The 13,592-nt window shown below is 48.5% G+C and overlaps 1 protein-coding gene across 3 annotated transcripts in view; it reads left to right on the forward strand.

Moving 5' to 3' along the window:
• Positions 1–13,592, forward strand: part of LOC113587310 (potassium channel subfamily T member 2) — a 48,636-nt gene that overhangs the window by 34,144 nt on the left and 900 nt on the right. Inside the window, exons 15-28 of one of the 3 annotated variants that reach the window (XM_035525337.1) lie at positions 5,461–5,569; positions 5,917–5,973; positions 6,348–6,500; positions 6,604–6,854; positions 7,580–7,922; positions 8,098–8,206; positions 8,482–8,654; positions 9,118–9,189; positions 9,309–9,443; positions 10,189–10,300; positions 10,443–10,544; positions 10,741–10,824; positions 10,993–11,121; positions 13,037–13,385. In XM_035525337.1, the coding sequence (XP_035381230.1) occupies positions 5,461–5,569; positions 5,917–5,973; positions 6,348–6,500; positions 6,604–6,854; positions 7,580–7,922; positions 8,098–8,206; positions 8,482–8,654; positions 9,118–9,189; positions 9,309–9,443; positions 10,189–10,300; positions 10,443–10,544; positions 10,741–10,824; positions 10,993–11,121; positions 13,037–13,385 (2,178 nt within the window). The remainder of the gene's footprint in view (positions 1–5,460; positions 5,570–5,916; positions 5,974–6,347; positions 6,501–6,603; positions 6,855–7,579; positions 7,923–8,097; positions 8,207–8,481; positions 8,655–9,117; positions 9,190–9,308; positions 9,444–10,188; positions 10,301–10,442; positions 10,545–10,740; positions 10,825–10,992; positions 11,122–13,036; positions 13,386–13,592) is intronic. The other 2 variants (XM_035525339.1, XM_035525338.1) reach the window with 2 other exon arrangements.

Consider the following 13,592-nt stretch of genomic DNA (forward strand, 5'->3'; position numbering starts at 1 on the left):
CGGGGGGGGGGGGGGGGGACACAGGTCTTGGGAGTGTAGCTGGCAAATTCTGGAGGATTAAACAGTGTGAGGAGAGGAGGGGAGGGGAGAGGAGGAGAGGGGAGGGGAGAGGGGGGAGGGAAGGAGAGGGGGAGGAGAGGGGAAGAGGAGGGGAGGAGAGGAGAAGGGGAGGGGAGGAGAGGGGAGAGCAGAGGGCTAAATAGTGGAGGAAAGGGGAGGACTCCAAAAAATGAGTTGTGGGAGGGGGGCGGTGTAGGAGGGTCAGGATAAAAGATGAAAGAGACAGAATGTCAGGACGAGGGGGAGTGTGGAGGAGAGGGGATGGATAGAGGAGAAGGGAGGGGAGGGGAGGAGAGGATGGATAGAGGAGAGGATGGATAGAGGAGAGAGGATCGGAGGGGGAAGGGAAGATGATTAAAATGAAAGATACACAGAGAAGAAACATGAGTGTCTGGACTGAGATCAGTAACAAAAAGGGAAATTGAACAGTGCTAATTTGTTCTGTGTGTGTGTGTGTGTGTGTGTGTGTGTGTGTGTGTGCGCGTGCATGTCCCTGCATTATATATTTCAGGCAGAAGAAATGACTGAAACCGGATGCCTAATTCTCTCAAATTTCACTTTACTTCAGCTCTAAATGTGTGACCCTGTGATCTTCTTTAGCACTGGGTAGTCCTCCCAGGCCTTTGCCTGCCTGAATCCTGCTGCGTCAATTCAGACAGCAGCAGTCTGTATCTCTTTTCCGTGAACGACTGTGGGCCTTAATAGAGAGGTGTTTTGATCAGCCAGGCAGCGGCCCTGCTTTGCCGAGCGATCTGTTGGAATGTTGGACCTGGAACAGGAATTGAGGCTGGGCTTGTTTTTTTAGTGCACGCACTAAAATAACGCCTCCCAGGGAAAATTAATGTAAAACAGGCTCCAGAATGTTGGTTGTTTATCTAAAAGGGATTTCAGCTGACTGATGAAGGCATGTCACCATGGCTGAGCAGTCCTGATAGTACTTCTGTGAGTCGCCTATCAAACATGTGGAACGAAAAAGCCAGTAGAACAGCAGAGGCCCTTCACTACAGGGAGCTAGCTGTTTGGTCTGGTGGTCAGAGGTCGTTTACCTCCTGTCAGACCTGGGTTCAGTCCTGGGTAGGGAGGCTGCCTTCGTCACGCATGCCAGCAGAAGTGGAATGGTGGAGAGGCCATCGGGGGCATGCCTCAGGTTGGTGAACCCACCCCTGCTATGAGGGGACGGTGTAGCCCAGTGTGAGGACCCCTGATGAGGGGATAGGCGTGGCCCTGGTGGAAAAGGCAGTTGTGTGCGGAGGGGCACGTGGGCAGTGTCACGTACAGGGGACACCCTGGAGGTGAGGGAACTTTCCGAGGGGCAGAACGGTATGATGGAGACCGACACTTAGGAAAGTTAAACAGGTGCTCTGCCTGCTATTCCAGAGAGCTGTCTCTTTGGTCTGGTGGTCAGAGCTCACGTTGGCCCTGGGTTCGTCTCCCGGGTAGGGGGGCTGCCTTCAGCCTATTTCTATTTCATCACAGAGAGAATTAGTGTCAAATCTGTCTCTCCTTGTAAAATCAATGTGTTGTATGTTCACGATTAGACCATAAATATGGTGTTGTCTGTAGCATTATTATCAAATATCTGCACAACCCAGTCCTACTGCATCACTGAGAGGCTCTTCATTCTGAGCTCTTTACTACCTGCTCTACTGAAGCTTATGTAACTTTAATATATGTGGCTTTGTGGACGCAGTTTAACAGCAGTTTTGGATGCTTTACTGATCTCAGCTGTACTTCACTCTATAAAGCCCTAGAAAATCCCTTAGAAAGTCACTTATAGACGTCAGACTGAACAGAAGGCTTGATGACTGATGACACAAACCACCAGTGTTACTGTAAAGGGGAGAACTTTATCATTCTGTACCTCAGCCATCATGGTAAGCCCAGACAGAAGAGCCTGGGCACAGGGGTACCAGAAGAGACTGCACATGGGTGTATTAGAAGAGACTGGACATGGGTGTATTAGAAGAGACTGCACATGGGTGTACCAGAAGAGACTGAACACGGGTGTATCAGAAGAGACTAGACACGGGTGTATCAGAAGAGACTGGACACAGGGGTATCAGAAGAGACTGGACACAAGGGTATCAGAAGAGACTGGACATGGGGGTATCAGAAGAGACTGGACACAAGGGTATCAGAAGAGACTGGACATGGGGGTATCAGAAGAGACTGGACACAGGTGTATCAGAAGAGACTGCACATGGGTGTATCAGAAGAGACTAGACACGGGTGTATCAGAAGAGACTGGACACGGGTATCAGAAGAGACTAGACACAAGGGTATCAGAAGAGACTGGACATGGGGGTATCAGAAGAGACTGGACACAGGTGTATCAGAAGAGACTGGACACAAGGGTATCAGAAGAGACTGGTCATGGGGTTATCAGAAAAGATTGGACACAGGGGTATCAGAAGAGAATGTACACAGGTGTATCAGAAGAGAATGGACACAGGACACAAGGGTATCAGAAAAGACTGGACACAGGTGTATCAGAAGAGACTGGACACAGGGGTATCAGAAGAGACTGGAGACAGGACACAGGGGTATCAGAAAAGACTGGACACAGGTGTATCAGAAGAGACTGGACACAGGGGTATCAGAAAACCTGTTCTACATTCCCCACTACCCTCGACCCCAGAACTTTAAAAACTTTCTAGAACTTGCTGTTCTGGTTTTCCAACTATAAAATCATATGTTTCCCTATACTGAAAGGCCATGCACCCAAAGTGCTCAGAGAGAATGTTTACCTAAAAAACCCATAATGAGCCCAAGTAAATCCCAAAGTAACAGCACAATTAGAGCCTACAACCAATCAGCCCTTCCTTCCTCACATATGCTGTACAATTTCACCACACTGGCTCACACATTTCCAGCTCAATATCTGAAACTCTCCATGCGAATCATGACCCAGGGTCTGACTGAAATACTGGTTCACGTAGTTCTTCCAGGGAGACACAGAAAAGAAAAACTCTGAAATTGTATTGCAGAAGCATATTTCAGAATCATTAGGCTAGTGTTTGGTGTAGACCTTCAGTGCAAGAAGGTAGCTCAGGCCACATGACTAAACCATCAAACTGTTGAGGGAGTTAAATAAAGAAAAAGATAAGTTTGTTTTTTCTCTTAATCACAGGTTAATGGAACCTAAGGATTCATCACTGGTATCTGTTTGAAATGAAGTGATGTCCAGAGGTGGACAGAGGTTGCTCATGTCCCTGCTAGAATGGGAAGTTCTATTTTAGTTTTGTTTTTTTTATTTTATTTTATTCCAGTTTTTTTTTTTTTATTCCAGATCGTCCTTGTGTATTTCTAAAACTAGTCTTAAAATCGTCTACAAACAGTGTAAATAGTATAACCATAACCCATTTGAACCAAAACAGTAGCACTTTTAAATCTACTGGGGAGAACAGTTCAGACAAAGTTATTCAGAACTGTGGTCATTTACGCTGGTGACCCTTGGTCAATGCAAGCACTGGTCTGCTGTTAACTTTTCGGAGGCTGGAACACCCCTGAGACCGTCCTTCTGTGTGGCATAAAAATTCAGTCGGTGCTCACACTACCTCAGGGCCTGTGCTTAGAAGAAAAAGGAAGCCATTTTCACACAGCTGAAGAACACAATATGCAGTAGAGGTACAGAGTCAAGAACTCTATCTTCTCCTTACCTTTCCCACTGGCAACGAAAATATGATTTATGCATTCTTCACATCCTGATATTGCTACATTATTAATGTACTGATATAATACTCTACTTTCCATGACCATGAAATCCAAAATGCAGTTTTAAAGGAACAACTTCTCAGAACGTGGACATTGGCAGATGGCTAACGATTTGAAAGCCATTTGGAACACCTAACGTGATCTCATGTAATTGCTAACTGACCTCGAGCTACCATTGATTTTGGAATTAATACTCTCAGCAGGTGAATAAATGCATGCATGAATGAATGAATGAATGAATGAAGGAAGGAATGTACCTACATATTATGGTTTTCCCTTCACTTTCATGACTGCCAGTTAAATAGTAATTACTGCTTTGTAAAACAGAAGCAAAACACTACATACCTAGACTCCAGAACACCCGCGAGGTGTGCTGTTACTCTGCAGGCCTCGCTGACATCTGCGCATGGCAGTCCCCAAGCTACAAGACATTTCAGTGGGTGGCAGTGGTCTTTCTCACAGAAGCGAGACTGCCATATGAGCAGTAGTTAAAAGTAATGTTCTGGTCTATTTTTGAGATGTCTGAGCAAAACTGAACTATCTGCACAAGCTTCGCCCCAGTCGTCTTGACTGTGTAACTGTTGCTGTTTAGTCGCGCCATTTCCGTGTAATTACGGTCCTTCCCCCCCTTCTGCTGTGACATTTATCGCGCCTTCTCTTCCGCAGCGTTGTGTCTTGAGGCTCGAGGAAATGTGCTTCATAATAAAATGATTCACTTGTGAAAGCCAGCATCCACCGCTGGAACTCAAAGCAATAAGAGCTCTGTAGCCCCTGACTCTTCTGCCATTTTAAATCGTAATTATACACAGGATGAGATGTGAAATATCCTAACACAAGCCATTAGTTTCAGCCAATGCCCAGCCCACTCACTTCATAGCAGCAACCACAACGTCGCGAGCTCTTCCAGGGGTCTCATGAGACCGCCAGAGGCTGAACAGCCCTTTTCCCTTTGCCATGCCTTATTACTCCGCCGGCACGCCGGGCTGGGATTTTAAAAAGCAAGCAGCACTGTGCTCAAATATGTGGACGAGAATAATGGTCAGAATCAACCAGACTGTCCAGAGTCTGTTTTTTTCTTTGCTAATGTAGTCCAGCTGCTCATCGTCTTTTAATTAGAAAAAAGGACAATTTTGCGCTCGCCATTAGCGAGCCATGTGCAATAACGTGTCTCGCCCACATACGTGCCACTTTATTAATTAAAGTTAGCTAGTTGTATGTGGCCATGTTCGTGTGCCTAGATATTGCTGAACCAAAACTACAACGCTGCAGACAGAGCTTTTCATAATGGCCCCTCTTCCCTTTCTGGTTTCTCTCTCTGCCTCTCTATCCCTCACTGTCTGCCCCCGCAAGGCTGTGGTTGTAGCCTCTGCGTGCTCCCCTGTGTGGGCAGAGGGCTGCTTTGGAGAACGTGGCTGGTAGAGACACAGGCCAGGTCATCTTAACCATCACTTTACCTCAGACACCATTTATGGTAGACCCTCATCAGTGGCCTTTTTAATCAAATGCAGGGCTTCGCTGTGGGAGCCATCGAACAATGATTCTCAGCAAGAGGAAGATTTCCATCTAAAACACAAAAAAGGTTCCTTTATGACTTTTTACACTGTGTGTAGGGCAGAGGTTGAGTCACCCTGTGTAACAAGCACTATTATGTAGGTTTGAGGCTTCATTTTTGTTTGTGTGCTGCAGATCATGTAGTGTGTGAAGAAGAGTTTAAGTATGCCATGCTGGCCCTCAACTGTGTATGCCCAGGCACTTCCACCCTGATAACCTTACTGATCCATTCTTCCAGAGGACAGTGAGTAGACACTCACACAAACACCTTTTTGTTTTACTCATTAGCCAAACCAAAGGAGCATGATTTATTCTCTATTGACTGCATTTATAGAATTTTTTTTTTTTACCTATAAAGGCAGTGATACATGAACACCCCTCCACCCCACACACATACATGCATACACACACACACACACACACACACACACACACACACACACACACACACACACACACACACACACACACACACACACAGAGACACATAAACACACATACACATAGATGCCCATATATAGGCAGGTTCAAAGCCTGACCTGAAGTGCTACCTGAAGTGCTACCTTCAGCGCGTCTGTGTTTTATTTTAAGAACGGCGCCCTCAGAAGCTTTCAGGCAGCGAGGGGGAGCCTTCCAGCCCTTGAACAGGTCAGTAACCTCATGAACTACTACACCCGCACCCACCTACCTCCACCTGCATGACCAGCTAAAGAGTGCATTTACCTCCACAGCTGATTATGTCACTCTGCTTGTTCCACCCCCGCCGATTTTCACTGTTTTGTGTTCTCTTCGTTGTTTCCATCTCCCTCCCGTCTGTCCGGCTAGCCTCGCCACCGCCACATGTGTGTAAGCCACAGAGCTGAACGTTTTCCCCGTGATAACATCACATTCATGCCGTCACATGGATTTCTTCAAACATGTCACGGCCATTAACCTTGACAGGAGCCTTTTGGTGATAAAGTTGTGGAATTGGAGCATAATTTGTATTCACTTGCAATTTCTCTCCTGCCCCCCTTTCACAGGGAAGGCGGGGCAAACTCGGCTGACCAGTGGCAACGCACCTACCGCCGATGCTCAGCCAATGAGGTGCACCACATCAGGCTGGAGGAAAGCAAGTTTTTTGGGGAGTACCAGGGCAAGAGTTTCACTTTCGCCTCATTCCATGCACATAAGAAGTGAGCTCTGGGACCAGTACACACACACACACACACACACACACACACACACACACACACACACACACTCACACACTGCTGACCCCTGCGTGTGCCACGGCAGGTACGGGGTGTGTCTCATTGGTGTGCGGAGGCTGGACACGGCCAACATCATGCTGAACCCCGGCCCGTGTCACATCATGAGCGCCTCGGACACCTGCTTCTACATCAACATCTCCAAAGAGGAGAACTCGGCCTTTGTCAGGGGCCACAGGGATGCGGCCAGTGGCCCAGGGGGCCAGTCCAGGGGCGTTCCGCAGAGCATCTACCACGGGCTCACACGCCTGCCCGTCCACAGTATCATCGCCAGCATGGGTCAGTGGCCACGCGCCGACGCCCGCCTCAACACAGCGCCAGTCTGCACGCCTGCGTCGGTCCATCTTCTGACTAAGTCATTCGCTCATGAAGCGCTGTCACCGTGCTGACAGCTGAAAATGAGAAAAAAAAATAGCTTAAGGACGGACACACACACGTACACGCACACTCCCCTCATAGGATGGCGTAAGGGTTAGGGTTTTTTTTTTTTCTTGCAGTGATAACTGCTGCATTGCTGCCTAATGAAAATGGATGATGAAGGTGGGCACGGATAGAGACAAATGGTTGACAGTAATGAAGTCCTGGTACAAGGCGTATTGTGACAGAAGCCGCCGTTGGTTCAATATCGCCACCTAGTGGAAAGCCCTTGAAATGATCGTTTTTTTCTTCTTATTTATTGCTTCCCAGCTCGCAGCACACGTTCCTGCTACAAATCTAACCATTCCAGCACCTGCATAACATACCAAGAACATCTAATGTCCGAGGGAGCACTAACGTTGTGACTACTGTTGTAGCTGTCAGATGAAACGCTGAAGAATAAAACGCTGAAGATGTTTAAAAGTCGGCATTGGTGTGTGTGTGTGTGTGTGTGTGTGTGTGTGTGTGTGTGTGTGTGTGTGTGTGTGTGTTTCAGAAGAAGTTGAAAATCAAAATGGAAGCGACACCCTGACTGGTGATTGAAAAAACAGCTCCTGTTTAATCTGCCGCTAATCTCCCTCCTACAGGCACTGTGGCCATTGACTTGCATGACAGCGACAGCAATCCAGAGGGATCAGGCCAGCCGGGCGGAGCTCAGGGCGTGGGTGGAGGCGGCCGTATAGGGGGCCGGGCAGGAGGGCGTGTTGGCAACACTCTGGCCCCGCCCACCACCGGTGACCCTGCTGAAGAGAGGCGGCACAGCATCGCCCCAGTGCTGGAGCTGGTGGACGGGGTGCACGGTACAACCTTTGACCTGCTGGGCGACCAATCGGAAGACGAGTGTGGAGAGGAGGGCAAGGATGAAGACGAGGACGAGGGGGGGGTGGAAGAAGGCGAGCTGAAGAGCCAGTGGTGGGGAGCTCAGTGCGAGTAAGTGTCCCAGGGAAGTGGGACTGGGTGTTCAGGTGATACTAGCTACTACAGCTGTGTTTATGTGTGTGATTGCGGGTGTTAGTAGATGTCTGGGTGTGAACTGGGTTTTTTTTTACCCTTGACTGTGTGTGTGTGTGTGTGTGTGTGTGTGTGTGTGTGTGTGTGAGTGGAGCAGGTGGGTAAAGGGCTACCCGCTAAACTCCCCATACATCGGAAGCTCCCCCGCCCTGTGCCACCTCCTGCAGGAGAAGATGCCGTTCTGCTGCCTCCGTCTGGACAAGGTAGGATCCCCCATCCCTGACCTCTGATTCACCCCAGAGGAGATAATGAGTCCCTAAGCACTGCACTGGGAGTGTGCTGGCCCTGCTGGGCTGGTTCTCAGGCATCCTCCTCTCTCTCTCTCTCTCTCTCTCTCTCTCTCTCTCTCTCTCTCTCTCTCTCGCTCTCTCTCTCCCTCTCTCTTCCTCTCTCCCTCTCTCCCTCTCTCCCTCTCTCTCTCTCTCTCTCTCTCCCTCTCTCTCTCTCTCTCTCTCTCTCTCTCTCCCCGACGGTGCAGGCATGCCACCACATGCCCTACGAGGACGCTCGCTCGTATGGCTTCAAGAACAAGCTGATCATCGTGTCGGCCGAGAGCGCCGGCAACGGCCTCTACAACTTCATCGTGCCGCTGAGGGCCTACTATCGACCCCGGAAGGAGCTGAACCCCATCGTGCTGCTGCTAGAGGGCATGTGAGTGGGAGGGGAAACTGGGTCAGAACCACCCCGCCGAGATGCTAAACGGGCCATGTGACGCTGAAAAGCCCCGAGTCACCATCTACTGGTCACCATTGTGTGACTGCAGACTGCAGGCGGTGTGTGCCGGTGTGTCAGCGGGCAGTGTGTCACCAGATCTGTGGATATGACCCCAACTGGTCAGAAACTGGTCAGGGGAGTGGGGTGGTTAACAGAAATTGTTTCTTGAATGTTGTTTTAGTTCAATTCTGTTCTTGGCTATATTGCATATTAGCCTGCATTCACTTATCTAAAGTGTTTTCAAACCAAACCCATCGGCCCCCACAAGTGTACTTAAACATGTCGAACAAGTCAAGCAGCCCACACTCACTAGTCTGCAGATTTAGAATTTCACATCTTGTGTGTGTGTGTGTGTGTGTGTGTGTGCGCGTGTGCGATTGCATATTTTATGTTTTTTTAGACCTGAACCAGACTTTCTAGAGGCTATTTGCTGGTTCCCCATGGTCTTCTACACCGTGGGCTCGATTGACAAGTGAGAAAAGCCTCAGGCATTCTCTCCACCTGATTCTCTCTCCTTGAAACAGTTTGTTATGCTACCCGTGCTTCTGGACCTGTGTCTGATTCCTGGCTCTGTGTGCTCTGTGCATGTAGTTTGGACAGTCTCCTGCGGTGCGGGGTAACGTTCGCAGACACCATGGTGGTGGTGGATAAGGAGAGCTCCATCATTGCTGAGGAGGACTATATGGCTGATGCCAAAACCATCGTCAACGTGCAGACCCTGTTCAGGTTAGTGCACAAACCACACACTGGGGCCTCACCCACCACACACTGGGGCCACACCCACTTACCACACACTAAGCCCCTGCCCACACACCAATCACACGCTGGGCCCTCACCCATGCACACACCACACACTGGGTGCACACCAACCACACACTGGCCCCCCACAAATCTACCACACACTGGCCCCCCACACACACACTCTGCCCTTTTCGCCCATGACTGCCCTCCACTTTAAAAGAAAGCGCCCCCTCCTGGCCAGTGTCTGCAGGCACATGCACAGTAACTTAAGAATCCTACTGAATTCCAGAGAAACTCCAAGAAAGTAATGCTGGGGCACGCTATTTTCAGCTGTGTTGTGTTTGAGCCATATTTGTTCCACACAGACATAACGAGCTCAGATAACTTGACTTGCTGCCAGTCTGAGACAACGTATTCATTAATAATTAGAGAAGAGACTGTTGTCACAGTTTACTCGACAGCTAATCCTTTCAAGTCGGGAGCTTTCAGAACTCACAATTCACCCGCGGTGCCGATGCCCACGGTGGCCAGCAAACTGCTCTGTGGGCAATGAGTAGCTAGCCAAGTTGCTGCAGCCAGCTCGGCGCCTGCAGACCGGCTCAGGTCGGACTACGCCGAGACCAGCGGCGATGGCGTCGCGAGCCAGATCAGCACATGCCACTGACGTGTCTCTCATTAGCCGAGTAGCCTCCTCTAATTGCCCACCTCCCCCTCCCTTCTGCCCCTGCAGGCTTTTCCCAGCACTTAGTATCATCACGGAGCTCACCCACCCTGCCAATATGCGCTTCATGCAGTTCAGAGTGAAGGACCACTACTCACTCGCCCTCTCCAAACTGGAGAAGGTCAGTGCCGTCTCACCCGCAAATTATACCTCTTTCCAATCAGTCAAAGCCAGAGTTGGATCTCGCAAACCTCATGCCGCGCATGCACGTTTGGGGTGTGTCTTTTCGTGTGCCCTGCCCTTGGCGTGTGTTGTTGCTGCAGAAGGAACGAGAGAGAGGCTCCAACCTGGTCTTCATGTTCCGACTGCCCTTTGCCGCTGGGAAGGTGTTCAGTGTCAGCATGCTTGACACGCTGCTGTATCAGGTAACAGTCGAGCTGGTAATCCACACTACACTATTCTCTTTCTCCAATCACGCTGCCGACCCACTTCAAATGTGTGACAGAGATCCACGCTGGTAATAAGTGTGGTGAAATCAAGTGCTCTGTGTGTGTGTGTGTGTGTGTGTGTGTGTGTGTGTGTGTGTGTGTGTGTGTGTGTGTGTGTGTGTGTGTGCCCTAGTCCTTTGTGAAAGACTACATGATTTCCATTACCAGACTTCTGCTGGGACTGGACTCCATGCCTGGCTCTGGCTTTCTCTGTGCTGTAAGTAAAATTTTACTTGTAGGATTTTAATACTGGGATAGTGATGATGATGATGATGATTAACATGATCGTGATGGGAGGGATGGTCAGGACCATCACTTTGATAGTGGTGATAAAAGTGACTGTGATGAAGATGATGTTAATGACAATGATTCTATGAACTCATAGATGAAGATCACAGAGGAGGACTTGTGGATCCGCACTTACGGGCGTTTGTACCAGAAGCTTTGCTCCTCCACGGGTGACATCCCCATTGGCATCTATCGCACGGAGCCTCACAAGATCCCAGTGTCTGAGGTGCACAAAAAACTGTAGTACCCTAACACATCCCAACCCAGCACTGTAGAACCTTAACACAGCCCAACCAAGCACTGTGGAACCCTAACACATCCCAAACCAGCACTGTAGAACCATAACACATCACAACCCAGCACTGTAATACCCTAACACATCCCAAACCAGTACTGTAGTACCCTAACACATCCCAAACCAGCACTGTAGCACCCTAACACATCACAGTCCAGCACTGTAGAACCATAACACATCCCAACACAGCACTGTAGAACCATAACACATCACAACCCACAACCACACAGGTGTCATATTATTTGTTTGAGTGTTGCTTCTAATTAAACTGGATTAAATTTCAAGCTTTTTAAATTAGCTATAAGGATCCACCCGGGCATATCAGGAAATATTAGATTTTGGAGACTACCATGGGCACTGACTTTTTCATGCACTCAAGCATTGCAGGTTTGAGAAGCCACAAACACAAAACGACTACATAATTACAACCAATCAATAAAATGTCCCCACTAGGAACACAAGCTTATTTGAATGTAGATTCATATTTTCCTCAAACATTGAAAACTGGATATTGCAGTTTTATTTGATATCATAATTTTAACCCTTTGTAGAGCAGCTGGCAAATTTAAGTGAAGAAGAATCAGAGAAGAACCAGAAAAGATCTTTGCAAGTGTAAGAGTGCGTAAAAAATCAAACATGAGGATGGCTGCCCCAATAATATTTTCAAGCAATATGTTCTTTTTCTGAAGTATAATTGTTCCAAATCATTGACTAATTTAAACAGAAGTTTAAGTTATATTGTCAGAGAAAACAGTCTTTGTTGAACTTCCCTAACAGTATAGCCTATATTGTCCTGCTATTTCAGAGTTACTAATTAGACTGAAATTGAAGATTTCAGAAATTTCAGGTGCTCTGGTGTGGAATTCTACAACCTACAATGATCTTCACAGTCTTTACTGTATGAAGCTCCAGTGGGCAGCATTCACTCTTATCCTTTGGGCCTGTAGAAGGATCTCATCCTGAGATACCAAATTATTTATAGTACATAAAGGGAAAAGAGCCAAGGAGAGATTATGTAGCCCTGAGGTCCTCCTACTATGAGTGTTTGTTGCCATGGTGTTAGACTATTGATTAATACTGATTATTTCCCGAAACATAAAAAGCCAATACATAGTGACATAGATGGATTAGTAGTTATGTCCAGTAATTTGTTGAAGAGTTGAAGAGGGTTGTTCATGTTGCAGCCAATGCTTAAATCAATAAAGAGGACAAGGCATAACAGATTACAAGAGATCGGAATAGTAAAGCTCCAGGATAAGGTGACCATCTTCAGCTGACCTGTTGGCTCAATAAGCTAACTGATAAGGGTGCTTCACTGGGAGAGCACATAACTGAAGCATGGATAAGATACTCAAATGCCTTTATGGTCATAGGCTGTTCTCTACAGTTCCCAAATCAATTAGTTCAATTGTACTGTGCACTGGAATAATGATATCTATCTTCTTTAACACTGTAGTGATGCAGTAGCTCCAAAATGTGTTAAATAAGTCTGTAAATACTGGAGCCAGTTGAGTTTTAACACAGCAGGACAGAGTTTCTCCACTCCTGGAGCTTTTCTTTGTACTCTGCATTAAAGGCTCATACGTCCTCCTCCAAATTATTTTTTTCTGGCACATCCTCGGCTCTTTGGAAAACCAAGGTCTAGCCCTGCAGTACATTGTGACCTTTCTGCACACAGGTCTTCTTAAAAGTTTATGTATTCCAGATTCACCTCTTACTTCGAATGTTTTTTCAGATGCTGGTGTTATGCCAAAGAGCCGAAGAGCATAAAACACTAGTTACGCACGCTAAACGCAGACGATTATGCAAATGACCAGGGGGTGTGTTTATCTCATTCCTGCCCCAGTCTCAAGTGTCCATCACAGTGGAGGACTACGAGGACACGCGGGAGCCACGGGAACCCCTGCTCTCTCGCGCCACCCCTCATCGCAACTCCACCTCCTCCGAGCCTCCGTCCTCCTCCTCCTCATCCCACGCATCGGACCACCTGCTGCTGAGGAGGAAGAGCATGCAGTGGGCACGGCGGCTGAGCCGGAAGGGGGGGCGGGGACCGGGCGGCACCAAGGGCCCCGGCAGCGCCGCCGAGCGTATCAGTCAGCAGAGGCTCAGCCTGTTCCGCCGCTCGGAGAGGCAGGAGCTCAACGCCCTAGTCCGCACGCGCATGAAACACCTGGGCCTCTCGCCATCTGGATTCAGTGAGTGTGTGTGTGTGTGTGTGTGTGTGTGTGTGTGTGTGTGTGTGTGTGAGGCTGAGCTCCCACCCCAGGGGAAGCTGCTCAGAGCCCAATGCTGTCGCTCTCATGTCGCTGCTCGGCTGAAACACACACCTACTCTGCGCTCTGTTCTCCGGGTGCTTTGACCATCATGCTCCTGTCCCTCTGTGGGGGATTATAGGGTGTACT

This window comes from Electrophorus electricus, chromosome 4 (assembly GCF_013358815.1).
Source record: "Electrophorus electricus isolate fEleEle1 chromosome 4, fEleEle1.pri, whole genome shotgun sequence".
NCBI classification, from domain to species: domain Eukaryota; kingdom Metazoa; phylum Chordata; class Actinopteri; order Gymnotiformes; family Gymnotidae; genus Electrophorus; species Electrophorus electricus.